The sequence below is a fragment of the Mus caroli genome, chromosome 10, assembly GCF_900094665.2.
Source record: "Mus caroli chromosome 10, CAROLI_EIJ_v1.1, whole genome shotgun sequence".
In the NCBI taxonomy this organism is placed as follows: Eukaryota; Metazoa; Chordata; class Mammalia; order Rodentia; family Muridae; genus Mus; species Mus caroli.
The window spans coordinates 98,499,932-98,527,245 of NC_034579.1; the positions used below are offsets into that span (position 1 = coordinate 98,499,932).

Genomic DNA, 27,314 nt, shown 5'->3' on the forward strand with positions numbered 1-27,314 from the left:
ATATATATATATAAAGATATATAAATATATATATATATAAAGACGAACACTGTTGACCTCTGCCAGGCAAACTCTAATAGAAACAGAACAAAAGCGAGACAGGCCTACAGAGGTGGGTCATTCACTAGTAGACTTGCCCACAATGCAGGAAGCCCTAGGTTGTATCCTTAGCACCACATAAATCAGGCATCTGTCATCCCAGTAGGGAAGAGGTGGAAGCAGGGGAAACCGAAGCTGTTGTCATTGAAGCAGGGTTGTCATCAGCTATAAAGTGAGTTCAGGGCCAGTGAGATGCCATCTCAAAACAAAACAGAAAGAAATAAGAGAGAACTCAGACAATAGCTTCAGAAACCCAATGACAAAACATGGAGGGTCTGCATCAAGACAAGAGCAGAACAGAGGGTTATTTCAAAGGGAGGAGAGAAGTTGGAAGTTGCAGATGGTCGTCTAGGTAACTGGGTCAAAGCTGCAGTGTGCTGATAGTTCCTGCTTTTTGTTGAATGGAAATCTCACAATGTACACCATTAAGCCATTGCCTACTGTTTCTGTGACAAGGAACGGAGGAAACTACCGGCTTCATTCACACACTATAAAACGGTTTTAACCACGTCACATACTCAAGAAAGAAGGAATGAAAGGAAGTAAGGAAAGAACACAGGACATACAGAACATCTCTGACCTCCAGGAGTAGGACAGTGGGTCATACCAGATATAGCCCCATAGAATCCCAGTCTCAGATTGTTAGAGACTGTGCTGCAAACAAAGCAAAACCACCCCAGAGATTTGACTAAACAAACAAACAAACAAAACCCAAAGACCACTGTAAGATCCACAAAAAGCCAAACAACTCCCTTCCTTACTAAACGGAAGACTTGAAGAAAAATTAAAATGATCCCAATATTCAATCTCAGGGGAAATCTTTTCCCTTCTAGTACCTTCCATTCCAGCTTCTGAAGTAAAAGATCCTCTCATTGCACAGAGCCCGAGACATCCCAGATCCAACCTATCACAATGTTCTCTCCAAGGGTAAGGATACACAGGACCAACTTTGCTTCAGCTGTACTTGCGTTTGGCTGAACTAACAGCATAGAGGATACCATGGTGTTCAATGACAAACAATGTCAATGACAAACAATTTCCTCTCAAAATCCTTTCTCACTAGATCTCCGTTCCCCTCTGTCGGTCAAAGCACACAGGTGGAGAGATACCAAAATTAAGAGTAGAACTGTCAGAGAAATGTTGGCTGTGAAAACTGCTCTCAGTGTTCCTACCCCTTTAAATAAAAATGTGAGTAACTTTTTTTCCCGCAGATGTTAGCAACAGATGATAGTAAATAAATTTAAAAGCTACTTACAGAAATATGGTTACCTCAGAGAACATGAGCTTAAAAAATTGGTGGACTACGTAATGATTATATGATAAATTTCATTTTTCAAGTTTCAGTGATAAAGCTAAGAGTGAAAGAAAATCATACTTGAATTGAACAAACCTCTTAAATTTCAGCTGAAGTATATAAATACACATATTACAGTTAAAAGGAAAATTTATTACGATGAAGCATTAAAGTTATACTTTACATGCCTACTGATTTATTCCAGTATGAGAAAGGAGAACTAATCACTGCAGCAAATTCTGCTTTTTCAACTACTTGAGAAATTGGACCATATTGAACAAGTCACCTTTATTAGTAAAATTGACAATTCTCTATAAATTAATCAAGAATTCTATGGAATTCCAATCAGTATTTTAACATCATTCACTAACTAACTTTTAATATTTATCCTAACAATAATATATGAGAAAGTTGAAACTAGATTGTGCTATCAGATTTTCTAAACACAAAGATTAATACGAAGAAATTTGAAAAGTTACATTTTTAAAGAGCCAAGCATGGTGACAGAAGTGGCTCAGCGTAGCACTTGTGAGGTAGAGACAAGAGGATCAGAGGTCCATGGTTATTCAACACTGAATTTAATGCCAGTCTGGACTATATAACACCCTGCATCAAAAAACTAAGTCAATAAATAGCATTTTAGAAAGTAAAATTAGCAGAAGAATATGAATACTATCTATGGAGTAAAATAGGACCACCCCTCCTCAAAACTTCTACAAATACAATTCAAAAGGCACTGGAGAAGGAGGGTCAAGAAGAGGATGAGAAGGGAGAGGAAGAGGATATGAAACCTCAATTGATGATGATGTATTTATTAAAGGATAATACAAAGTAAAAAAAAACATATATAATGCAATAGAAGGATATACCTCAGCTATTTATAGAGGAAGTTCTTAGAAATTAGCTAGTCTCCTACAAGACAGCAAAGGAAAGTTATCAAGTTGAAAAGGGGGAAAGACATTTATAAATATGAACAAGTCAAAAGAATACTGACATTCAGGCATGTCCAACCTTTTGCTAGTGAGAACGGACACTGTCATCTTACAAAGTCCATGCTGGACATCCATGCAATGGAGTTAGAAAAAGCAAAGTCATGCACTCAAAAGTTCACACCTTAAAGTGATTTGGGGTTGAGTTGCATTCAAAGATTATCTTGAGACCCACATGATTGGATATTTTTTAGGTTAAAATACTGAAAATGGAACATACTTACTATGTGTCACAAATGTTTACTGTTTAAAGCATTGTCTATGGTGTTCTCCCACTTAAGATGTGAACATTCCTCCCATGTGATAGAATTTAATGAATACTGTTTAATTACTCTAGAGCATACCCAAGGATTAGGACATCTTGGCTATATTAAGGGAAGGCTACTAGGTGCTTATATATAATGCTGAAAAAAACTTGAGGAAAAAAAAAAAACAGATCTGTGTGTGAAGTTACTCTCAAATTGAATAGAAAGTTAAAATTCAGGAAATGAAGGACTCCTTCTTACACCTCAAAGACCCTTCAGAGGATATCCAACTATAGCCAACATTGTATCCACTAAGGAGAAAGTTGAACTTAATTCACAATGAAAGCTCCTCTGTACTCAGCCCACAATCTGTCAGGCGTCATTTTATGTTCCTGGAAAGAACATAATAGTTGAAGAACAATTAGTAGTCTATGGAGAAAATCAAATGTGAGGTCCTTCTTGAAACCATGAGTCAGCTGCAGGAATAAACACCTCCAAACATTCGGAAGTCTGCATTCAGATCTTCAAGTATTTTTAAAATCTCCAGAGTAAAATCAAGCTGAACCGACTGAAATCTTATATCTCAGTGTTTCACAAAACCAACCCAAGTAGAATAGCTTCTATTAAAACTAGTCACTATATATTAAAATTTGAAAAACTTCTATATATTGATTAAGCATGAAAATTATCATGGATTTTCATTCCACCAAAAACAATAGACAGAGCCAAAATTATTAAGGGCTGTTACTCTGAGCTAAAGTTTATTTTTACCTTATGAGTTTAAACTATAAATTTAAATCCTACCTAAAAATCTAACAGATCAGAATTTCCAAAAATTCAAACATTTAAGTATGATAAAAGAAAAAAATCTTAAAGCTTGTTTCTCTGATTTTGAATTAGTTGTGCAGAATCAAAAAGCTATTTTTTTTCAAGAAAGGTTTGAAATTGACATTTTCCCAGTATTTTTCTGCACACCTGCCCCAATGCAAAAGAATAAGGAATGTACTTGTCCCTAAATATATTGGTAAAAACTGCTTCTATTCAGATGAAACCCCATTCTCAGGCAAAATTTTGTATGCATCTGATCTTTCTTTAGAATAATAACAACATGCACTTTCCTGAGGGGACACAGTAAAGCTTTAGGAAGCTCATAGATCGGTCTGTCCTATCTGGTTCCAAAAGCCCTTTATATTTTAACCACTATAGAATGCTTACAGGTCAGACATGGTCTGCAAACACTGTTACCCAGATTGTACCATAAATAGAGATCAATGCCAAATATAACAGCTACTTACATTAAACTTTCTAATTTCAACTACAATGGAAATCAGAGGAAAAGCCAACGAGAAGGGAAACGGAGCTAGGAAACTATGAAAACATCAAGGTGGAGGATAACGTGAACTGTAGTTTTGTAGTTTTTGTTCCTGCTTTCAGAAGAAACAATGAAAGAAGTCAACATTTGTAGAGTGATCTTTTTATTAATCATCTAGTCATTGCTTCATAGATTCTGGGGACAAAAGAAATCTTTTCATCCCACGAGAATTTATTTTCCTAAAACTGATTATGCCTTGGTTAACTGCAAGTGACAGCCTAATAATGATGAGTGGCAGGTAGTGTCCATATCAAGTATGAAATGAATGAGAAACATGTGGTTAAATATGATTCATTGAAGCCAGAGTACATAATCCATATATTTGGAAACAACTATACATTTTGTCTACAGTAATTTTATTATGTAAAAAGCAGCTTTACCCTTGCTACTCTATATTTGTATAGATTAAATAGAACTCAAAGAAATGTATGATTATTTGAAACAATAATAAAATGGTAAGATAATTTTAGTTTTTCAGGATTCAATAGCATTTTTCCTGACAACGTCAATTCTGCAATACTCCAATATCCACATATATATTTGGCTATTCACATATACCATCCCTTGTTTTAGTATTCATGTATCACCCAAGACCCTCAGGATTTTATAGTTACATCAGCAAATTATACAATATTTCAAACAATGAGCCATTCTTTTATCCCTAACAAAGAGAACTGGCCAATACTTTTCCTGGTACTTGAAACTTGGTTTTACCTGCACTTGCTCTCATCCATCAATTTCCCATTTGCATGGAATGTTTCAATGATGTGTCTTTCAATTTTTTTCTGCCTAATCACTAATTATAATGTGGCTGATGAATTGTTTCTCATTAATCAGCAACAAGTAAGTGAGATAAAAAGAATGGACAATACATTTGCATTTTTAATATAGTGACTGGACATGGAGAATTTTGGGAGGAGCCAAGCATTTAATCTTTCCTCCAACAAAATAAGTAAACCCTTATTGTCAATAATACTGTCAAAAATGTAATAAAACACTTGGTGAGTATATATTAGAATGACAAGTACGGAACCTCTTTATATCACACTGAATTGGTTCCCTAAGGGCTTGAACAGCTGTAACAACTTCTCCTACAGTATCCAAGAATGACAATGCTACAATGACAACAGGGAGAATTTGGGCTTCTGTAATTTTCCTTTGAAATAACAGAATACCAAGAACACAGGAAAGTTTCAATACATCACGGTGACTGAGAATGAGATAAGTACAGAATACATGCGCTTGTATAAAATAAGTAACATATTATTGCATGTATAATGAAAATATTAGCATATTATACTGCTTTAAATTCTCAATATTTACATGAATATGTGGTTAACACTATCATTCAGTATTATCAATAAGAAAGAACACAATTCAAACCATTAATGAAAAAATATAAAAAAGAAATAAATCAAAAGCATAGACAGTATTTGCAATATTGGTAATTACCAAAGCTTATCTATTTTAGACCACATGTTCTTTGCTGGTGGTTCACTGAAACTCCTTTTTAGAAACTGACAGTTGTGTCCAGAGGATGTAACTTGGTCAATAAGGTAAACCTCTGAAGCAGCTATTTCTCTCTTCTTTAACAATGCTAGATGAAAACTTTTCCTAACTAATGCCAGCAAAGAAGGCACTCACAGTCTACAGTGGTTATTATTATTGACATTAGTTATATTATTTATGATAACCAAATGAATTATAAGAGTGGCAACAAATTTGTCTAGAAAGTAGAACCTGTATAATTCATTCTACTGTCAAAAGAAGTGTCTGTCTGTCTGTCTCTTTCTCTCTAGTATATAACTCTGTGGGTGTGGATGTGTATGTATTTATGTATTCTTATGTGCATGCATATTTGACTATGTCTGATCAATGCCTGTTTATTTAATAAATCTGTACATGATTTCCTAATTAATAAATTTTATTCTTTAAGAAATACTTAATATAGTATTTACTAAAATGATTTTTTATTTTTAAGTATATAGTATATGTTTATATGCTAGATTCTCTTGGATGATGGTCTTATTTTGAAAATTACAATTGAATTTACATGTATAAATAAATAAATTCCTTACCCATTATCATATGTATAAAAATAAAAGCAAGAATCACATATTTCCTTCTGCCATCTTCTCATAGAATCACACCAAAATATTTCTCTTCATCTAGCCTTTTTAAATAACTGTATGATTTGAGAATTTCTTATTTTCGCATCATTGTTTTGAACTTGTGGAATTTTCTTTAAAACACACAGTCAAAAGGGGTTGCCATATATGTAAAAGGTTAAAATTGTTATTTCCTAAAGCAGAATGGATTTGTCCTGTTGAAAATGTGTTTTGTGTGTCACATTATCTATAAGCTTATAGGAAAAAAGGAACATATTTATCTGCCCATGCATTATACAAGTTGAATATTTAAAATTTGATTTTGCACATGATGATGGCTCATATTGATCATCAGGATTTAGATTCAGCTTAGAAACAAACCTCTGGGTGTGTCAGTGGACAAGTTTCTACACTGAGCTAACCAAGGTGGAGACACCTGTCTTAGATGTAGTCTGTACCATTTTATAGAATTGGTTTGTGGACTGAATAACAAATAAAAAACATGAGCATCAGTATTTACCTCTCTCTCCATCCAGACTTTGGTACAATGTGGCCAAGTGCCTCAAGCCTTCCACACAGCAAAGGATGGATGACTTTATCCTCACACTAAGAGGAAAACCCAACCCTTAGTTTCTTTAGCTGATTTTCTCGGATATATTATCTCAGCAAGGAGGAAAAAAATAACTAATAAACACATGACAGAATCCATAACATATCCATTTATTAACCTTCTTTTCTTTTTCTTGAAAATTAAATAATCCAAAATCACTACTATCATTTAAACACACACACACATACACACACATATACTCACACACATACATACACACACGCACACACACACACATACACACACGCATATACACATACGCACACACACATACACACACATACACATACACACACACATACACATACACACACACACACACACACATACATACACACATACATACACACATACATACACACATACACACATACACACATGCACACACATACACACCCACACCCACACATACACACATACACATGCACACACACACATACACATACACACACATATACACATACACACACAAGCACACATACACACCTCACAATTTTCAAATCTAATTTGTAACCTAGATGACTCCTTAATAGATTATCTAGTTTAACATCCAAAGAATATCTTTTGTGCAGAATCCTTGAAAATGAAATGGGATCACAGGGCTCCCAATGGAGAAGCTAGAGAAAGTACCCAAGGAGCTAAAGGGATCTGCAACCCTATAGTTGGAACAACATGATGAACTAACCAGTACCCCGGAGCTCTTGTCTCTAGCTGCATATGTATCAAAAGATGGCCTAGTCGGCCATCACTGGAAAGAGAGGCCCATTGGACTTGCAAACTTTATATGCCCCAATACAGGGGAATGCCAGGGCCAAAAGAATGGGAATGGGTGGGTAGGGAAGTGGGGGGGGTATGGGGGACTTTTGGGATAGCATTGGAAATGTAATTGATGAAAATACGTAATAAAAAAATAAATAAAGAAAAAAAGAAAATGAAATGGCAACCAACAGATTGGGAAAAGATCTTTACAAACCCTACATCTGATTGAGAGCTAATATCCAAGATATATAAAGAATTCAAGAAAGTAGACTCCAGAGAACCAAATAACCCTATTAAAAATGGAGTACAGAGCTAAACAAATAATTCTCAACCAAGAAATATCAAATGGCCGAGAACCACCTAAATAAATGTTCAACATCCTTAGTCATCAGGGAAATGCAAATCAAAATGATCCTGAGATTCCACCTCACACCATTCAGAATGGCTAAGATCAAAAACTCAGGTGATAGCAGATGCTGGAGAGGATGTGGAGAAAGAGGAACACTCCTCCATTGCTGGTGGGATTGCAAGCTGGTACAACCACTTGGAAATCAGTCTGGAGATTCTTCAGAAAATTGGACATAGTACTAACTGAGGATCCAGCTATACCACTGTTGGGCATATACCCAAAAGATGCCCCAACATATAACACATGCTCATAGAAGCCTCATTTATAATGGCCAGCAGCTGGAAACAACCCAGATATCCCTCAACATAGGAATGGATACCAAAAATGTGGAACGTTTACACAGTGGAATATTACTCAGCTATTAACAACAGTAACTTCATGAAATTCACAGGCAAATAGATGGACCTAGAAAATATTATCTTGAGTGAGTAACCCAATCACAAAGAAAACACATGATAAGTACTCAATGATAAGTGGATACTAGCCCAAAAGCTAGGAACACCCATGATACAACTCACAGACGATATGAAGCTCAAGAAGAAGGAAGACCAAAGTGTGGATGCTTCAGTCATTCTTAGAAGGGGGAACAAAATACTCACAGGAGGTAGAGGGAAGAAGGGACTTGGGAGGAAGAGAGGAGGGGGAAGGAAAAAAAAACGGGGGCAGGATCAGGTATAGGAAGAGACAGGGATGATATACATAGGGTCAGGAAATTGAACAGAAGTGTGTGGCAATGGGGGATGGGGAACTGGGGATAGCCACCAGAAAGTCCCAGATGCCAGGAAATCAACATGGATGACATTAGCCGAAATTTTCAACAAAGGGGCTGGAGAACCTGTAGAGACCATATCCAGAGGTTAGGCAAGGCCCCGGGGATGGAACCACCCACTCATCTCCAAATTTTTATTCCAAAATTGCTTCTGTCTAAAGGAAATATGGGGACAAAGTGTGGAACAGAAAGGCCATCCAGAGACTGCCCCAACTGGGGATCTATCCCTTATACAGACACCAAATCTAGACACTATTGTTGATGCCAAGAAGTGCTTGCTGATGGGAGCCTGATATAGAAGTCTCCTTAGAGGCTCTGCCAGAGCCTGACAAATACAGTTGGGGATGCTTGCAGCCAGCCATTGGATTGAACACAGGGTCCCCAATAGAGGAGTTAGGGAAAGGACTGAATGAGCTAAAGGGGTTTGCAACCCCATAGGAAGAACAACATTATCAACCAAACAGATCCCCCTCCCCCGACCCCCGTCACCAGAGCTCCCAGGGATTAAACCATCAACCGAAGAGTATACACGGTGGGACACATGGCTTCAGCTACATATGTAGCAGAGGATGGTCTTATCTGGCATCAATGGGAGGAGAGGCCCTTGGTCCTGTGAAGACTTGATACCCCAGTGTAGTGAATGCCAGGGTGGTGAGGAGGGACTGGTTGGGTGAGGGAGTACCTTCATAGAGGCAGGGGAGGGGACAGAAGGTTTGAAGAGGGAAAACCAGGAAACGGGATAACATGTGAAATGTAAATAAATAAAATATCTAATAAAATTTTTAAAGAAACTTTGAATGCACATATTAAGTGGTCAGAGAGTGAGGCAAGTATACAGTCTACACATTGCAGGAGAATAGGAATCCAGAAAGGTAAGAAAGCTCTGAGGGAAAGAAGCAAGGTGTAAGGATGTCTTTCCCTTGCATGCATCTGTCACTTTGATCCATCAAATGAGTGGTTTGATCAGGGAAAGACTATCACCAATATTAATTTTAAGAAGCAAAAAAATCTTAAAACTAGAAATAAAATTCTTTTGATAACTAATATCTACAGGGTCAATTGTAGTGGTTGATCATACTTTCAAGTCTAACACTTAGGAGGGCTTAACCACGGAGGGAGGCAGGATGATTGCTAATGGAGTTTAAGCAGCCTGGGCTACACAGAGAGACTTAGGCCAGTCTAGTCTATAGACTGAAACCTTAGCTCTAAACAATGACAACAAAACTTATCTGCATGAAGAGATGCAGCAGGTACCTGTAACCCTAGCCACCTGGGAAACTGAGGCCAGAAGAGAGTTTAACACCTACATCAGAATTTAAGACTGTCTCAAAATAAAACAAGACTAGGCTGTTCTCTCGGTGGTTGAACACTTATTTAATACAAACTGAAATACCTAGGTTCACTCTCTAGTAACACACACACAGAGAGAGAGAGAGAGAGAGAGAGAGAGAGAGAGAGAGAGAGAGAGAGAGAGAGAGAGAGAGAGAGAGAGAGAGAGAGAGAGAGAGAGAGAGAGAGAGAGAGAGCTACAAGTTTAGCAGTACAGGTTAGGTCACACTGTGTATTTCCAGCATGGGGGGGGGGGAAAGAAAGATGGACAGCCTAGGCTATATATTAAGTGTCAGGCTAGCCTGTGCTACACAAATACTCTTGACTTAGAAAAGGGGAACTATCCAGAGAGAAAATAATGAAATTCAATAAATAATGAAATGTCAAGACCTTTTGAGACAGGAATCTGAAAGCAAAATGCCTGCCTACATGCACAACCTGTACTTCCAACACACCTGAGGATCTAGCACAGAAGGAGGATGGAAAGAGATGAGGACCAAACATTTGCAGAGTGGTGCAGCCCTCAAACTCACTGGGGCACGACTTTTTCCTCAACTCTTAAATAGGAACTTGGTACTCTCCTTTTACTTACAAAAATATAAGCATACATGCATTTATTTTCTACAAATATTATCTTTAATGAACATCTTTCTATAAATGTTTAATTAAGAAAGAACAGTACAGCCTTTTAAAGGAACAAAATATGTAAGGGAGAATAATCTAATTTCAGGATTACTCTAACCAGAGGCTAAGTTGGCCTCAATTTCTTCAAAACATTAATGGTTAGAGCCTAAGGTAATGGTTAACTTCAGGAGGGAGACATACTGGACTTTTGTTATAAATATTCTGAAATACAGAGCAAGTCATAAGCAACAACTTTATCTATAAAACACCTTAGGGTTATGTGTATTGCATCTTGTTATTGCTTGTTACATTTTGCCAAAAAAGAATATCCACAGTTAACAGAGCTTGATGAGAAAACAAAAATGTGGGCATTGCTTTTTCTCATTTGTTTTTATTTTATTTTATTGAAACAGGGCCTACTCTGAAGCACTGGCTTGTCTAAACCTCTCTCTTTGTCCTCTCTCTTGTCCACCCCTTCTGTCTGTCTGTCTCTGTCTCTGTATCTGTCTCTCTCTCTGTCTCTCTGTCTCTGTCTCTCTCTCTCTCCCTCTCTCTCTGCCTCTCTCTCTGTTTCTCTCTGTGTGTAAAACTCACTACACACACACACACACCAGCAGTAGCAGCAGCAACAGCAGCAGTAGCAGCAGCAGCAGTAGCAGGCTGGTCTTAAACTCACAGAGCTCTGCTTGTCTGTATGTACTTTTTCATTCTTAAAGGCATGAAAGGCCTAAGCCTTTAAAGTTCTATGAGTACTTAAGTTTCATTACAAAAATGCTTACTCTTATTGTTCTCAAGAATCAAATATTTTTAAAGGAACTTTATTAATACTTTGGTCTATTCCAGTCAGTGAGACAGTTTTATTTCATTTCTTCTCCTGACTCTGTTTTTCATTATAATTATTACTATCATCATCATCATCATCGATTTCTGAGACAAGGTTGCTTTGTGTGGCCCTGGCTGGCTGGAACTCACTTGGTAGATCTCGATGGCCTCGAACTCAGAGATCCACAAGCCTCTGCCTCCTAGGTTCTAGGATTGCAGACATGCATTACCACTGACCAGCCAAGTTCTTTTTTTTTTTTTTTTTTCTCCTACTCAATACACAATGGGCTGAGAAAGAAGACGAACACAGACTTACTCTACCCTATGGAATCCCAACTTCATTTCTGATCACTTCTCTCACATTAGCCTGAATTCATTTTGCTCTCTTTCTTACAAGGCTGTTCAGTTTGTTCTAATGTTTTTCTAAATCACTGTTTTAGAATTGTTTTAGTCCAGCCTGTCAGCTGTGAAATACAACAGTGGTTTTCTTCTTGACATCATTGATAAGGTTAATATTTTATATAATATTAACCTCTTTTGAAAATTTGTCACCTTTCCTTTGACGTGCCATGATAAATTACTGGAGAAATGGAACTCTCTTTTATGCTTATGAATCTGGCTGCTTAATTACATTGTACCATAGTTACAGAGGAGTCTCACTTAGAACAAAAAGTCACAATCGTCAACTTTCACATAGAGACTTAGATTTCAGGTACGCTTTCAGTCATTCCATGAACAAAATAGTGTTCTCAGTATATATGTATATGTGTACACACACACACACACAGTTTTCCAGGCTAGCCTGTGCTACACAAAGACTCTTGATTCAGAAAGGGAGAGCTATTCAGAGCTATCGAATACACATCATAGCTAATAATGAAATGTCAAAAGCTTTTGAGACAGGTATGTGAAAGCAATATGTGTATTAAGACATATGATGTTGGAACCAATCAGTTACATTTACGGTAGCCCAAGAAGGAAGAGAACAGTGCAGAGAACAGGTTCTTATCTATGGCTTTCATACGGGTATCAGTGTAAAAAAAAAAATTGTCATTTATTTTGGGAAGCACAAATTCAGGATTCCTGGATGACCAGAGAGTTATACAGCTGAGAATCACTATATGGCCACCATTTATAGCTACATTCATGTTTGCATAAGCAAAAAGGAACTAAGAATCCACATTAGCTTGTGAAATTTTCCTCAGGTTAGCATAAACTGCTTAATGGCTCACAGTTTTAGAAACTTTCATTGGAACAACCAAAAATTCCAGTCATATGTTTGCTAAAGGGAGCCAAGGGCTCTGGCCTTATTTATTATTTATATATCTGCTTAATGTTTATATATTTATTGAGTCAGGGTCTCTTGGAGCTTGGGTTGGCGTTGAACTGTGTAGCCAGGGATGACCCTGAAGTCAGATGCCCCTCCAGCTTCCGCTCCCGAGTGCTGTAATCACAGGCCTGCGATACCAGGCACGGTTCATGTGGTGCTGGGTTTCCCACGGAAGGCTTTGTACATGCCAGCAAGCTTTCCACAAGGCAAGTTACAAGGTCCATCTCAGAGGACTGTTTAGCCAGGAACTTAAAATTTTTAGTACCTTTTTGTAGGCGTTTAGTGTTTTAGCAGACAGGATTGCATAGATGTTAAAGCTCGTTTTTACGTTTCCACATTCACATTAACAATAATGCTTCATCTGTGATAATGATCGCTTTCTGAATAGGAAGTTTGTAAATAGATGGGTTTTGAACCCAGAGGTGATGAGGGTGAGATGCTGAATGGTCCCACAGAAGGAAAAGCTCTTAGAACCAGGAGGTCACAGAAACATCATTTCATTTCAAAAGCCAATAATATATTTATCTATGCTACCTCCATGCTGCCTACTTATGTAGCAGGTGATGCTATAGATACTGGAGAGAGGAAACAAAGATGGGATCTGGGGAGGCCAAACCCATAAGAGAGAGAATGACCATAAACTAGGAGAAAGAAGAGACACACTGTACAGCCCTGGGAGCCAAGGTGGCAGATGACAATGCTGTCAAGTTTCACACAGATGGGGGTGAGTGGAACAAAGAGCATCAGAAACAGCCAGAGGCCAAAGAGGAAAAAAACATGCATTTACCGGCCTTGGAGTGAATTTAAAAAAAATGCTTTTTGTGAGCAAATATGTATCAATTGGTTGACAAAATGTATTGCATGAAATAAAAAACAAATCTTTTAAATCCAGCAATGTTGTGTCCATTGCAGCAACCACTGTAGAGAATTGTCCCTGCTTAGCTCAGGAATGCAAAAATCATGTGAAATCTCCAATAGACAGTTATCAACCATGCCCAGGAGTTTTTGATATTATCAACCACAGACGGAGACAGGACTTGTCGTTTTACAGTGTCTCAATCAGCATCGTGTCTCCCCCATGCAGATTTAAAGCATAAATTAGCCACACAGTCACTGGGAGATGCATCACCCATTTGCATCCAATCAGCTAATGACTGGCAGCTGTCTGCAGGAGCCATGATAAAGGCAGCAGTTTTAAAGTATAATGCTTCATGAGGCTTAAAATCATATTCTGTAAGAACACATGGCAGACTGAAGTACTCGCAAATTTTCAAAAGCTTTCAAAGGAGGAAGGAAAACAGCCTCAATGTGTAGTCTCAGAAATTATTCTGAAATACTGGCTTTAAAGGGTTTCTAATCTTTTGCTAGACTTAAGTAATGTGACAAATTGTCAAGAGGCTTTTTTACATAAGATTCTTCTCCATCTCATAATTGCTGAGGAAGTAACTGAAGTCAGAATTAGGAGCACTTTACAAATAGGAAAAAGAAAAAAGGCAGCAAGAAACCCGGATTGAAAGACTTTTGTTCATTTCCAAATGGAAGCCCATTTGACAGTCCTGAAATACAAATGACCTCCATTCCCAGTCCTACCAATCATTTTATAAAGTATCCTTCTCGGTATCTCTCTCACCCAAAGAGAAATATTTTACATTTCCTTATTGCCTGCTTGAGCATTCTGCCTCTAAACTGAATATAAAAATCAAAAAGAAGAACGACTACCATATTTACTGCTCAAGTGTCCTTTACCAAAAGCTTTCTCTCTAGTAGGCATGGTCGTTATTGTATAGATGGTATCTATGCCTTGTGTGCATACGTGAATGTACACGTTTATGTGGAAGGAGTACATTCATGTAGACAAGCATGCTTATGGAAGATTGAGCTTAACACCATAGATCATCCTCAGGAGCACTCGATATCATCTTTAGGATAGAATCGCTCATTAAGCTATACTCTCTGGCAAGCATGCTTCAGGGATCTTCCTGTCTCTGTGTCCCATTACAGGGATCACAATGCATTCGTTACCATGCCTAGCTGCTGTGACATGGGTTCTGGGAATGACACTCATGTCCTTACACTTATGAAGCAAGCACTTCATTCCCTCAGGCATTCTCCTACCATGTTGACTTTTCAAGTGCAAAAGCCCCCAAGTTTCTTCAATCCCATCTTACAGCCTACACAGATAATACACAGACAGTGAGCAACATCATTGTGAATGCCATGAGAAACAGGAAGAAAGAAGGAAGATAGGGGATGCTTCGTAAAGAGGCATGGCTGTCATCTTCAATGGGTTTGATAAGTCCACATCAAGCATCTTAGTGACAATGGTACCTTCATGTGAGACCCGAGGAAGATGCAGTGCAACACACTGGGGATATCTGAGAAAACACACTCCACACAAGAGACACAGGGTCAGAGTTTATCAGGCAAATAGAAGGCATCAAAGCAGCTTGCAGGGTTGGAACTGAGCACAGAAAGGCAAAGGAGCTAGATATATGCATCTTCTCTGAGACTCTGTGGTTTTGCTTGGAAAGGAAAGAGAAATGAGTAGGAAGCCGTGGTGTATGGAATGCCTTGTGTGTCCTGACATATTTCCATAGGGTCACTGGGATGGTGGTTAAGTGTAAGCTATTATCATGGAATCAGCATGTCAGCTCAGGCATTAATGATCTCCTTTGTCCCGACAACAGGAAAACTGATGCAAACTGAGACTCAGAAATATCAAGCTGAAACACCTCCTGGAAACTTGCAGAAACAGGCAAAGCCAGAGAGAGCAGCAGAGGTGAGCTTCTCCGGAGCAGAAGCCTTGAGGGTCAGCAAATTACACCAAGGAGGCACCTGGAAATTCTGCTCAGTTGGCTTAGATCTCACGCTCGTGGCTCAGGTAACATAATAGAATGGTGTGCTGTGTTAACTTGACTCAACCTGGAGTCATTTGGGAAGAGGAACCTCAGCTGAGGAAATGCACTGTGTCAAGCCTTCTGGGCATTTTCTTAATCAATGATTGATGTAGGTAGTCCTGGCCCATTGTGAGTAGTAGTTCCACCCCTGGGCAGGAAGTCTTGGGTAAATAAGAAAGCAGGCTGAGGAAGCCACTGGAGTGCAAGCCAGTAAGCAGCATTTCTCCATGGCCTCTGCATCAGCTCCTGCCTCCAAGTTCCTGCCATGACTCCCCTCTGTGATGGACTGCGACTAGGATGTGTGAGATGAAGTAAACTCTATCATCTCCAGGTCATCCCCGCACCAGAAACCCCTAACTAAAGCAAAGAAGAAGACTAAATCGGGAATTGACGCACAGCATCTGCTGTACAAAGGTCTGCTTTCTTGTAGAAAGGAAGAGGCCACAGCCTGTCCAGATGCAAGAGAACATCCGGTGGCTTGAGTCCCTTCCAGTGTCCCTGTCTCAACAGGAAGTGGGACAGGGGAAAAGAAGAGAGAAAAGATAATGGTAATAAAAGCTGAGAGTCAACAATCATAAGATAACATAACACCTTCTGAGATGTATAAAAGCACCCAGTGTTGCATTAGATTATACCAAAATATTAATATGAACAAAATAAAGCCTGAGTCTTTAGGGAGTCCCGAAGACAGGGAGACAAAATGCAAAGACACTAGAGGAAGTGCCCTGTGGGGGCCTAAGACTCTAGCACACATTATATAAAAAAAATGAAAGTATTATCTCAATGAACAAAATGTCTCACAGAGAACTCTCCATTTGTGCTATAAAATACACCATGTCTGACATAAAATGAAGAAACACAAGGCATAATGAATGATCCAGTGAACACAGGGGAGCAATTCAGGTAGGAATGTTTTAGTAATACCCTATTGCAATGGTTCTGAACCTGTGGGTCGCCACCCCCAGCCCCACCCCAGGGGGGTCACGTATCAGATATCCAGCATATCAGATATTTACATTATGATTCATAACAGTAGCAAAATTACAGTAGCAACAAAAATAATTCTGTGGTTTGCTGGGGGGCGGGGGGGAGTGTCACCACAACATGAAGGGTTGCAGCCTGAGGAAGGTTGAGAACCACTGGTCTTGTGAAGGATGACGACAGCTGTGCCTATGGACATGAGTGGAGGAGGTACAACATGGTCAGGGACTGGAGATATCACGAAGACACAGCATGAAGGAATTAAAGGTGGAATGGACATGAACTGACAACGGAAGAGAGGAGGCACAAATAACTCTTTGCTTCACAGTCAACTACCGGGAAAACGGACTGACCACCCGGTAAGATGACCAGCAGCAGTAGATAAGGCTGGAACTTAGTAGGCCGTGTCTCAGAGTACTTATACTAGTTCTCATCAGCTAAGCAATTATTTGCCTACTCTTGTGAAAATGCTTAAAGCGTATGCTGCTTACCAGGGACTGTGAAGAACGCATGGGCCAGTGGCTTATGAGACAGCTTACTATAGTGATGGCGAAATGACCAGGCATTTTAACTATCTGACCAAAACACTGGGTTCAAAATCATCACTGTCAGGCATCAAAGAGTTAATGATGAAAACGAACTATGTGGTTAAAAAAAAAAAATGCTTCTACCTCATGTGTATCAGAGACTGCTATTTTGACCTTGGCATCTGAATATGGCCCTCCCTGTCTTTCAGAGTAATGGCATTTGGCTGGATGGTTTGCCTTCCAAAGATAATATTTCCCAGTGTTTCTCACAGAGACATGTAGCCAACAATCTCTGGGCAAACACAGTATATATATATATATATATATATATATATATATATATATATATATATATATANTATATATATATATATATATATATATATATATATACATATATATATATATATAATTTCTTCAGAATAACTTAGAAAGAACGGGTACACCCGAATTCTACCCGCCCTCCCTCCTTCCCTGTCAGCTGAAGTGCTGATGTGATAATGAGCCATCTTGGACCACATGGGCAGGGTGAGCCATCGAGATGGCAGGGATCCTATGAAGCCATGGCGCCACCTTATCAGCTCCAAGCTGCATGTATTGAGATTGCCACATGAAAAAATAACAGCTTCTATCTTCCCAAAGCAATTCTTATCTGAACCCTTTGTAGCAGCAGCTTAGCATGAAATTTAGCCAGAAATTTTAATAAATCCCCCCCCCCCAAAAAAAAAAACAATATGGCGATTCAAGTAACAGGCCAGAGGATTTTGTTTTAATACTTCACATGCTTCAGTTTGAAATGACAAGAAAATAGACTGGCGACATAGACTTGTTCTAAATTCATATGGACCACCAAAGCACAACTGTCTGAAAATCATTCTGTGAAAACTGCAATCTTTTTAACAAGTCTCAGGTTTGAGTGCAACCATGTTCACAAGTCTTGGGGTTGGGCAATGTCCATTACTTTGAAGAGCTACATAATAGTGATTTTTTTTTTTGACTAAAAGAACAGAAGAATTTCATGGGATGGACAGTCTCAACTCTTCCTCTTGTTCTCTTTAAAAACCTCTGCAACCCCGGTTGAAGAGATAGCTGAGCCATTAAGAACACGTGCTGCTCTTCCAAAAGATCTGGATTCAGCTCATACAAGACAGATCGCTTAGAGCCCCTGGAGCCTTTACTGTGATATAATTTACTGTGATGTATATCTGCATTAAAAAAGAACCTTATTTCCTTACTTTTGTTTCTGCCAATATTTAAATTACCTCAACCGTAATAACAATTTTGGTTAATAATTTTGTGTTTTACCAAAAGCTAGATTTTGTTGTGTCCATCCATTTAGAGATTGGTTAAAATGATTTTTTTCTATACTAAAAGCAATAAATGTACAGTCTCTGGTCTTATTTTATATTATACAAAGGGTTTTATTCTCCCCCCCCCCCCAGGTTACTTAAGACATGTTAAATTAGGAATGCACTAACTACTTTAACTAAAAGTAGCCATGAGCCTATTTAACCTCTGCAAACGCTACATTGATGCACCTAAGTCACCGTAGTGAGACTCAGAGGCAGCACACCTCCAAGTCTTGTGGTATTTCCTCAGGCAAAGCTTGACGAGCAATACCTAGGGTATATTTAAGTGAGATAAACTGATTTTCATTCTATAATCAAAGAGATAAATATTACTCATATTTTAAAATGCAGACAGTAAGCATTCTCCTAAACTCTTACGGCAGCCTTTATGTCCAGTCAACTCAAGTTCTAATTCTTCTGTGGAGACATAATCAGGAACACAAGGAAATGAGTTTCCTATTGGAAGCACGGATTGCTGAATGGGTCTCAACTGGTTATATAATGTGTCTCTACGAAAATAAGAATGGAAGCTGCAGGTTTCACATAAAAGGATCGCATCCGCAAGGCTGTGTTTTAAGGCAACAAACGATGCTCTAAGAAGGCTGCAAGTGTAAAGTATCCAGGCAAAAACCATAAAATAATGTGTTCGTTACCTTTGGCTGGGTTCACTTTGATCCCTGATCTATACAGCATCTCCTCATTCTGCCAGTCTCCATTCCTGATCGCAGTCTTGACTCCGTAGAAGACAATTAATGTGGCAGTAGCATAAAAAACCAAGCTCTTGAGAAACCTCTTTTGTACTTTGACATACAGGGCTCTGGCACCCACTGTGATCAGAAGGCAGAAGCCCATACTGGGAATATATAAGACTCGCTCTGCGATTACAAAGCCGACATAGAAAAACAGGTTCGTGGCAGGAATAAAAGGTATTATCAACAAAGATAAGGACAGAATAACAATGTTCTCCGTGGACGGGAGCTGAGTTCTCTGTGGTACACAATTTTTAATTCCATTCTCTACTTTGGATGCAAAGCTGGGCTTCATTTCTGAGTTCCGGTACTCCACGTCTGAGTGGCAGCTATGGCCATTTGCATTCTGCTTGCCATTTGTCAAGGCTTTCCCGTTGCACTCTCCTTCTAAACTTGGGTTCTTCAAACCACAGTAGGCAAGGAGGAGAAGTCCAGAATAGAAGGCCACAGTGTGTAGATTTCTCCAATCACAAACTGTTTTGAGAAGAGGCACGGCATCCATGGACCAATCAAAGCTCAGGGTGTCCGGGCAGAGCAATAGCCAGAGGTTCTTGGTAGGTAAATACAAGAAGGTGAGGGTGCGAGCCAAAAGGCTGTCCGAGTCAGCCGCCGGGTTGTCGGAGTTGGAGAAGCTTGGTGGTTTATTGCCCATCCAGTACAGCCGGGCACCCAAAAGGCAGGTCCCCCAGAATGTTAACAAGCTAATGCTGAGAAAAAGAGACAAGTTCTTCCTCTGAAAGCAAAAGAGAGAGAGAAGGGTCAACAACACCATCACTGCAACGTGAGAACATTTAACATTCACAGCTGAAACACTTTTAAAGGGGCGCTTAAATCACGACTTCACCTGCATCTCTTTTAAAATCTGCTTAGGGAAACTTTCATCCAAAGAAAAGAAGTAACCAGAATCCTAGTTTGTACCTAAGTTTGGATAAGTGTTTTTCTTTTCTCCAATTTCCTTTCTAAAACATCAATGACCAAAGCATCCAGGTTCTGACCGTTACGAAATGAATTCAATTATTTCTCTCCCAGTGTCAGGTCAAAAGGCAACACCAGGTCTACGGACTTGGCTCTGTGTGAGCAACGCAGTCACCCAATGACGGTCATCTTTGCTTTTATAAATTTAGATTTCATAGAGGAAGAAAAGAGCAGTCATATCACTCAGGTCTAAGGCACAAGAGCCTATAGCCACACCCATGATAGTTTCAATGTCATTGTCTTAAGTCTCCTTGCTCACCAACAGGAATATATACAATGTCGAATAACCAAATATAAGCAGATATACTTTTTTTCCAATATTCACAGTATTTAAGCTAAGTTTTAATGATAGATTTCCTTATTTTACGAGAAAGAAGAATCGGAAAGATCCTCCCATGCCCCCCCCCCACACACACACAAAGAAAAGACATCTGTGTTCATAAGAATTTTCTGGTTAATTTCTTTAACTAGAGTAAAACACAGCTGGATGGTAATGCATTATATAGAGGCCCAGGCTGGAAGGTCATAAGTTCAAGGCTAGCCAGAGTGAAACAGATGCTGTCACGTGAGGCATCAAAGGTGGGGGATGTAGCTCAGCAGTAGCAATGTTTGCGGAGCAAGCACGTGGCCTTACCTTGAAGCATCAGCATGAACTAAAAAAAAAAAAAAAAAAACGCAGCTAGAGAGAGAACTCGAGCACTGGCTGCTCTTCCAGAGGTCCTGAGTTCAATTCCCAGTACCCACATGGCAGCTCATGACTGGGTATAACTGTAGTCCCATGGGATCCAAAGTCCTCTTCTAATGAGCAGGTGAAGAGACAAACAACCGCATGCACAAATAAATAAATCTTTAAAATTATATATTTTATAATATACGAATGTATTATATAATAATATAATTTAAAACTTTTAAAATGTATATATATCATCAATATACATAATATATATTTATAGAAAAAAGTCAATGCATGTGGTAACATCTAATAAGCTACTTTCAAAAGAGTCACAGTGTGTGTGTGTGTGTGTGTGTGTGTGTGTGTGTATGTGTGTGTGTGTATGTATGTGTGTGTGTATATGTGTGTGTGTGTATGGTGTGTGTGTATGTATGTGTGTATGTGTGTGTATGTATGTGAGTGTGTGTGTATGTGTGTGTATGTATGTGAGTGTGTGTGTGTGTGTGTATGTATGTGAGTGTGTGTGTGTGTGTGTGTGTGTGTGTCTGTGGGGCTAAAATATCAGAGTCACATGTTCCAAAACATTCATTCTAATGCAATGGTAACGTCTGGAAATGGAGAACTAAGTGGTGTCACTAAAAGGACACTGAATCTATTGTCTGGCACCTGTTGGTCTCTGAATGCTCTCTCAAGGAATGCAACAAAAGGGGGGGGGGTGATACTACTCAAACCAAGGCTCTATGCTAATCCAGTCACTTGCCCTTCAAACCTTTTGTTTTCCTTTAAAGATCTTTGTTTTTACTTTCTAACGTATTGCCTATCGTCTGATTCGTGCACACATTCAACATGAGAAAACTTAATTGAATCTAGTATTGATATATTATTTACTTCAAAGGCAATTTTCCCAGTGTCACTCAGGCCCCCCTAATAACTTAAAAATCCTCTGATCACAGCTTATGGTGGAGGCTACACAAACACTGTTTTGGTGATTTTTATTTTCCCTCTTGGTCTAGTGTATCCAACTACCCCACACTGCTGTTTCTGAGATGGACAAGACACTGTTATTCCAATGAGTTGACATCAAAGACTTAAAAGCTAGATCCAGCAAGCACACACAAAGAAGCTGAAGTTTACACATATGACAGTGTTGGACACGGTCAGAGTTCAGTGCCTCGAAGGGAAGATTAGAAAAGAATGCCACTTAGTAGCTGAAACAGCGCTAGGTTTTTGGTTTTGCTTTTTGTTTTGTTTGTTTGTTTTCTTTTCTTTTCTTTTTGGCTTTTCGAGACAGGGTTTCTCTGCGTAGCCCTTGCTGTCCTAGAACTCACTCTGTAGACCAGGCTGGCCTCCAACTCAGAAATCCACATGCCTCTGCCTCCGGAGTGCTGGGATTAAAGGTGTGTGCCAACACTGCCTGGAGTTTTTTTGTTTGTTTGTTTTTTGTACACTGTAGCTGACTTCAGACGCACTAAAAGAAGGGGTCAGATCTTATTATGGGTGGTTGTGAGCCACCATGTGGTTGCTGGGATTTGTACTCAGGACCTTGGGAAAAGCAGTCAGTGCTCTTTCTTGCTGAGCCATAGCTAGTTTATTCAACACATCAGCAAGCCTGCTATCTGGGGCAGGTATAGTTCTGTGTATAGTTATACAAAGGTCCTAAGAAGGATGAGGTACTCAACGTTCAACTGTCAAGTACTGCCCTCTGCAGACCACTTTGGGAGGACTAGAACCCATTCTCAGCCTTAAAAAAAAAAAAAAAAGCCTTGGCGCTAGAGAACTAGAGAAGAGACTCTGGGAAGAAACTGGCTACTCTTCCAGAGGACCCAGGTTTGATCCCAAGCACCCACACTGCAGCTTGCCACCTTCAGAAACTCCAATTTCAGGGGAACCAGTGGCCTCTTGTGGCCTCTATGGGTACTGCACGCACATAGTACAAAGCTTCATGCAAGCAAAACACCCATACAGACAAACATAAATGACTTTTTTTCCTTTTCAAAACAGTAATAAAAATACGCATGCCCGGATCTAGGTAGAATACCTAGGCAACAGCAGTATAGCCTAAACTGATAATCACTCTGTCCATAACTGCAGTCTTACCTGGCCAGCAAAAATGCTGAGACTCAGGCCTCTACTATGCGATATTTACAGCAGATAATGAAACACAAGCCATGCTCCCAGGTTCTCAAATAAATTGAATTCTTAATAAATGAGTCAGGAAGTCTAAGATACAAGAGATGCGGGACAAGTATAAAAGGTACCATTCAGGAGTAAGATTGGCAAATCAGACGGCAACCTCAAGACACAACTTAGCCCTGGAATTATTTAATCTCTTAATCAGGAATAACAACATATTGTAAAAGATAATGAATTGGTATTTAAGAAATAACCAGTCAAGGCTACACAGAGAAACTCTCAACCGCAAAGGAAGGGAAAGAAAGAGGAGAAGGAGGAGGAGGAGGAGGAGGAGGAGGAGGAGGAGGAAGAGGAAGAGGAAGAGGAGGGGAAATTACAGTGAAAATGTATACTCCATATAAAGCTAAAAACCAAGCACTGGAAACAAATGCCACTGAAATTACTTTAAAAGAATAATCAAGGAGGTTGGGTAAAGAGATATTGTATAGTCCTGGTGGAAAAACAGAAAACATATAGAAAAGTTAACAGCTTGTATCACCTATAGTTGGTAATATGTGTTTGCTACATGTAAGCTAATAAAAAAAATGTATCGTCTTAAATGCAAAGACAATAATGCAACGACTCATAAAGCCACAAAATTAAAACAAGATAATTTTTTAAAAATTCTATAGAGTTGTATAGTCATAAAGGTTAGTTGGCCCTTATGCTTAGAAGCCATGAGGCAATTAAGGGGAAATTATGTCCAGTGTAGTTGTGCACATAATCCGTATGAATAACTACACGGTAATGAAACAAACCAAGTCAGCCTGCAGCGGCACAGCTAGTGAGAGTCATGGTGCAAAATATGCAGAGTGTGCAGGCCACACAGGAAACAGAAAAGAAACTTTTCAAAAATTTGTCTGAGTCCAAATTATTTTAATATTGATGATCTCCAGGTGCATCTAGTTCCCAGAAAATGACATAGATTCCTTCCTCTTAAAATTGAATAAGAGTTCTAACTGATTGTGTCTAACTCTCTTCATCTGCTGACAGACACCTAGTCTGACTCTGGAACTGAGCCGTAGAGAAGAGTACTGCAGTAGAAACCGATACAATAACACCAAGTTTAAGCACAAAAAAACCCTAGGAGAGGTTTTGACATGAGAATCAAATGCCTACACTTGTGTTGACTGGATATAAAACTTGCCTCTTAAAATTATTCAAGCAATGGCAACAACTGCATTCTGATTACTGAAACATATCTCTGTGCTAGGTTCTAAACCTTCGTGTTTTATTCATTATAGTTACTATAACTTTTATAATTTACACTTGTTCCCCCGTTAAAATATTTTCTTTTATTATACTTTTTATTTTGGGGTCACAGAGTCATGTAGTCCGGACTGGCTTCACGCTTGCTAAATAGATCAGGAAAGCCTCGAATGGACACTGATCTGCCTGCCTCTGCCTGACATTTGCTGAGATTAAAGGCAATGCCACCATGGCTACTCTAATTTTCCATGTTCTCCTATTATCTGTAATTACTTTGTCATGGTTACCATGATTTTTGATAGAAACTCCCTTAAGTTGACAAGAACATTAAATAAAGACAATAGATACAAAGGTTTGGACATACATTATCAATAGTTTTACATGGGTTTACTCAAACTGAAACATCTATGAATCCCAGAGCCTGAAATTTGTAGGCACTGAGATAAATAATTAAGAGTGGCCCCCAAACTTTTAAAATTCATTCCTTGCTTGTCTTCCTGGCCCTCTGAGCTTCTCTTCTGTCTGTTCCCACACCTGGTCCTACTCCCCCCCCCCACCACCACTTTTCCTCCCCCTCGCCTCTCTCTGCCTACTTCTTAGTAAGTTCAAATAGGTTCTTAATACTTCGGAAAACATTTTCTTTAAATTAACAAGGAAAATCACTCCAGTCTCCATCCTTGCAAGGTCAAAGTTGTAGAAGGATTTTTCAGAACTACTAAGATAAAAAAAAAAAAAAAAGCACACCATGGGAATAAACCATGAACATGATGTTTATAGCTTATAAGTTTTTCACTTTATTGATACACTAAATGACTTAAAGAACAAAGCCAGCATTTAATAAATAAATATGTAAAATTTATCTCAAGACTTCAAAAGGACCACCTATCTCAGAAGCACAAAGGAAAGCTAGTAAGATTTCATTTCAGGGTAGTAATTGGTGCTTGGTGCTGGTACTTTTGTGGAAACCTGTGGTGTACTGTTTTCCCCCATGATCCTCTGATAAAAAAACAAAAACAACCTCCCCCCAAAAACAAACTAACAAACAAACAAAAAAACAAGCCAAACCAAACCAAGCAAACAAACAAAAAGAACAAGAGAGAAGCAAAATGGAAGAAACCCAGGTAAACTAATCTACCTAACAAAACTCTCCCCCTAGTTCATGGCAAACAGCTCTTAATGAACGCAGACTCAATATAGTCTTAGGATCTCAGATTTTCAGGGACTTAAGTGAAAATGAAAAGAAATATGTAAATCTCAATGAAACAAAAATGTAAACATTCTGCCTTGGGAGTATTACACCCATCATGAGACTCATTTTTGGCAAACTAATGAGAATAAATTACTTAAGCATAAGGCTCATTTAATTCCAAATTAAGCCCTTGGCAATGAGAGTGGTTCTAAGAATAAAGTAGATAAAAATCGGTTCCTGAAAGCTCTGACAGAGGAAAGAGTCTGCAGACATAACAAACCATACACCACCCATTTTGTGTCCATCAGTTATCAGTGAAGCCAATCAATAACACAGAATTTCTCCTGGCTCTCCTCCTGCCCCAGGTAATCCTCACTGGATCTTTACCCTACCACAGAAATATAAACCCACCACTGTCTGAACAGTGACAAAAAAAAAAAAAGAATACATGTGCAAAAGTATAAACAGGAATTATTTCCATCCAGAACATATTTCTGTGGTTAATGAATTTTTTTAAGTTGTCTGTGAAGGTCATCTGTTTCGCTTTAAAAGAAAAATGAGTTTCCCTAATAAATAGCTTCTATGAAAGATCAGAAACCTTTTTCCCCCACACTGAGAAACAGATAAGATGAAAGAATTTTAATGTCTGGTATTTTAAAAGACACAAAGAAGGTAGAGAAGTCCTAGTATTTGTGATTAAAGAATTTGAAGATTGGCATGATAAAAACTTTTCTATATTAAAATAGCATGCATTTACTCTGATTCTATAACATACAATAATATTTCCCATTAAATTCAACAACCAACAGAAGTCTTTAGTACATCTGGTAAACATAGAAGTTAGTGTAATTAATCACTTAGAGATTAAAATTCATCAGTAGCAACTTTCACAGATTATAACTCACCAAAAGTTTTTCATAAAGGAGACAATGGACACAAGAATCTAGATATCAAAGCATATATAGCATATCTGATTTAATAGAACATGGCTTTCTATGAAAAGCCTGTGTTACTTTCTAAATAAAATAATTGACTTAGGAAAACTAATTGTAAACTGTAGGGTGTGTATGTGTGTGTGTGTGTGTGTGTGTGTGTGTGTGTGTGTGTGTATAAGACCAAATATCTATAGGTGCACATGGTGTGGCCCAAGTTGAAGATCCAGTTGGCATAATCTACTGCTCTACGCTTACTTTTGAGACAGTAGATTGACAACTTGGAACATACTGATTGGCTGGTGAGGTCTCTGGGATCCTCCGATTTGTCTCTGTGAAGATTATAAGTGTGTGCCACTGTGTCCAGCTTTTGTAACTGGGAATAGTCAGCTTCTTACGCTCACACACCAAACACTTTACCCACTGAGCCATCCCCCCTCCAAGCCCTCCTGTTCCTATTTCAATTATAATCAAAGTATGAGCCTATTGCAATCCTCATAATCATTAGGGATACATTTGACACTAGAGGTAACTGTGATCATTCGATGTAGAATGAAAAAGTTGTAGAGAAAAAAAAAAACAGAGAGGATCCTAGAGAATCATGATTGGCATGTTTAATATTTTTACTTAAATTCTTATTAAAACTTTTGCCAATTCACATCTTAAGTCATTTTTATCTTGTATTCAGATCTTTCCTTCTAATGCAAATTTCTAATAAAAAGAATCAGACCTTCTTGGAAATGTAAACTGAGTCTAGAGCTAGAAAAGAAAATATTCAAGACAAGCTCAATATTCAATATTCAAATATTCAAGAGCAATCTGTGCTCAATACTCACATAGAGTAACACTTGTGTCAAGGGTGTGAAGGAACCCAGCTGGAGCAATTTCAACAACAACACCTA

At 38.6% G+C, this 27,314-nt stretch overlaps 1 protein-coding gene across 2 annotated transcripts in view; it reads right to left on the bottom strand.

The window, feature by feature from the left end:
- The window catches only part of Tmtc2 (transmembrane O-mannosyltransferase targeting cadherins 2), a 381,875-nt gene that overhangs the window by 163,819 nt on the left and 190,742 nt on the right, over positions 1-27,314 (bottom strand). For both annotated transcript variants that reach the window (XM_021174328.1, XM_029482633.1), the window contains exon 3: positions 19,167-19,995. In XM_021174328.1, coding sequence (XP_021029987.1) covers positions 19,167-19,995 — 829 coding nt within the window. The remainder of the gene's footprint in view (positions 1-19,166; positions 19,996-27,314) is intronic.